The 1,516-nt window shown below is 37.8% G+C and overlaps 1 protein-coding gene across 1 annotated transcript in view; it reads right to left on the bottom strand.

Annotated features, from left to right (window-relative positions):
* NPC2 (NPC intracellular cholesterol transporter 2) overlaps positions 1 to 1,516 on the bottom strand; it is a 14,199-nt gene that overhangs the window by 5,704 nt on the left and 6,979 nt on the right. Inside the window, exon 2 of the mRNA XM_037738581.1 lies at positions 1,015 to 1,126. Within this exon, the coding sequence (XP_037594509.1) occupies positions 1,015 to 1,126 (112 nt within the window). The remainder of the gene's footprint in view (positions 1 to 1,014; positions 1,127 to 1,516) is intronic.

The following is a 1,516-nucleotide window of genomic DNA, read 5'->3' as shown; positions in this document are numbered from 1 at the left end:
AAAAAAAAAAAAAAAAAAGAAGGAAAGAAAGAAATCGGGTAAGATTAAAAAGATGTGCATTTCTTCATAAACTTTACTGTCCACATCACAAGATGCCCAGGAGGAATAAAGGTATAAAATTAGGGCAATCAGATTTACGAGCTATTAGGGTATTTTGGAGATCCAGAAAATTGGTTCCGTGTCTTTCTTTCTGTCTGGGTTGGGGATGACTTGTTTAGGAGGCTTTTTTGTTTGTTTGTTTTATTTATAGTCCAGAGAGAAAATAGGGAGGTAGTACTTAGAGCTGTCTTTAGGCTTGTGAACAAATGATAACAGGAACTTTGAGGTTTCGTATTAGACTGCCTAGTCTAGTTTTACAGTACAGAAAATGAGGAAAGGATTAAAGGAAGACACCCTCCTTAGAAATAAAGATTTTACATTTGTCTAGATTCTTACAAAGCTCAAAGTGATGTGGTACAAGAAAGCAACAAGTTCCAATAATATTTCTGGAATATTACTGAAGAAAACTCAGATTTCTTGGCTGTTTCTTGGGTCCCCAGTGGGTTCCCTAAATCTTAAGGAGGCTGTTAAGTATTAATTGCACCTTTATTTTCAGGTGGAATGTAGATTTAATAGCTGAAAGATATTACTGCTTAAAATAACAATTTGGAGGAGTTCCAAAGCTTGCAGAATTAAGGTCCATACTAATACTCTGCAGTCTGTAGCTAAACAGAGCTGACATTTCCATCAAAGCCTGCTATACAATATGGGTCAAGACAGGACAGATAAAAGCCAAGCTGTCTTTAACCTGGTACATACGGACATCTCCCTGTTTGCTTAAAGGGAATCTGGGAGCCATGGACCCTGTATGAGAAGGTTGTCCAAGGGCACAATGAATCCCAGCTTTGCACGAGTTGCAAAAGAAGTCATAGAATTTGTGACTGCCAATCCCCCTCCCCTCCATTCTCATACTCATTCCAACATTTGATATTTAGGTTATGCTTTAACATGAATTTGAGGTAAGAGCCATTTTACGCACTGCTGGTGAAGGTGACATTGACACTGTACGACTGTCCTTTGCTCAGTTGGCAGGGCTGAGTGGGGCATGGGCTCACATTCACTTCCTTTATAACTCCATCCACAGAACCTGCAAAAGAAAAATGAATTGAATAGGAGAAGTAAATCAGCTAGACTGTCCACTACCAAATGGGAAGGTGCTCTGCTCTCCCAGTTAGGGTGAATTCTTTCCCTCGGACTGTTTCCCAGGATGGAACCTTTAAGAATAATGCCCAATTAGAAGTCAGAGTCTTGATTCATCTTGCTGCTAAAATCATAGCCTCTAATTCAGATGATAAAGAAGCTAGTTGGTTTTCTGACTAAGAGAAAGTTAATATTTGTCAAACTAAATAATATTGAGACCATATCCATAAATGATTATATTAAAGATCATATTATTTGGAGAAACTCCAAATGTTCCTAGAGTCTTGTCTTGCATTCTTAACGGTAAGGGTCACAGTTTTTTTTTTTTTTTTTTTTT

Source organism: Cebus imitator, unplaced genomic scaffold (assembly GCF_001604975.1).
Source record: "Cebus imitator isolate Cc_AM_T3 unplaced genomic scaffold, Cebus_imitator-1.0 Scaffold54, whole genome shotgun sequence".
In the NCBI taxonomy this organism is placed as follows: Eukaryota; Metazoa; Chordata; class Mammalia; order Primates; family Cebidae; genus Cebus; species Cebus imitator.
The sequence above is the reverse complement of the archived record's forward strand: the minus strand, read 5'-3'. Positions and strand labels throughout refer to the sequence as shown.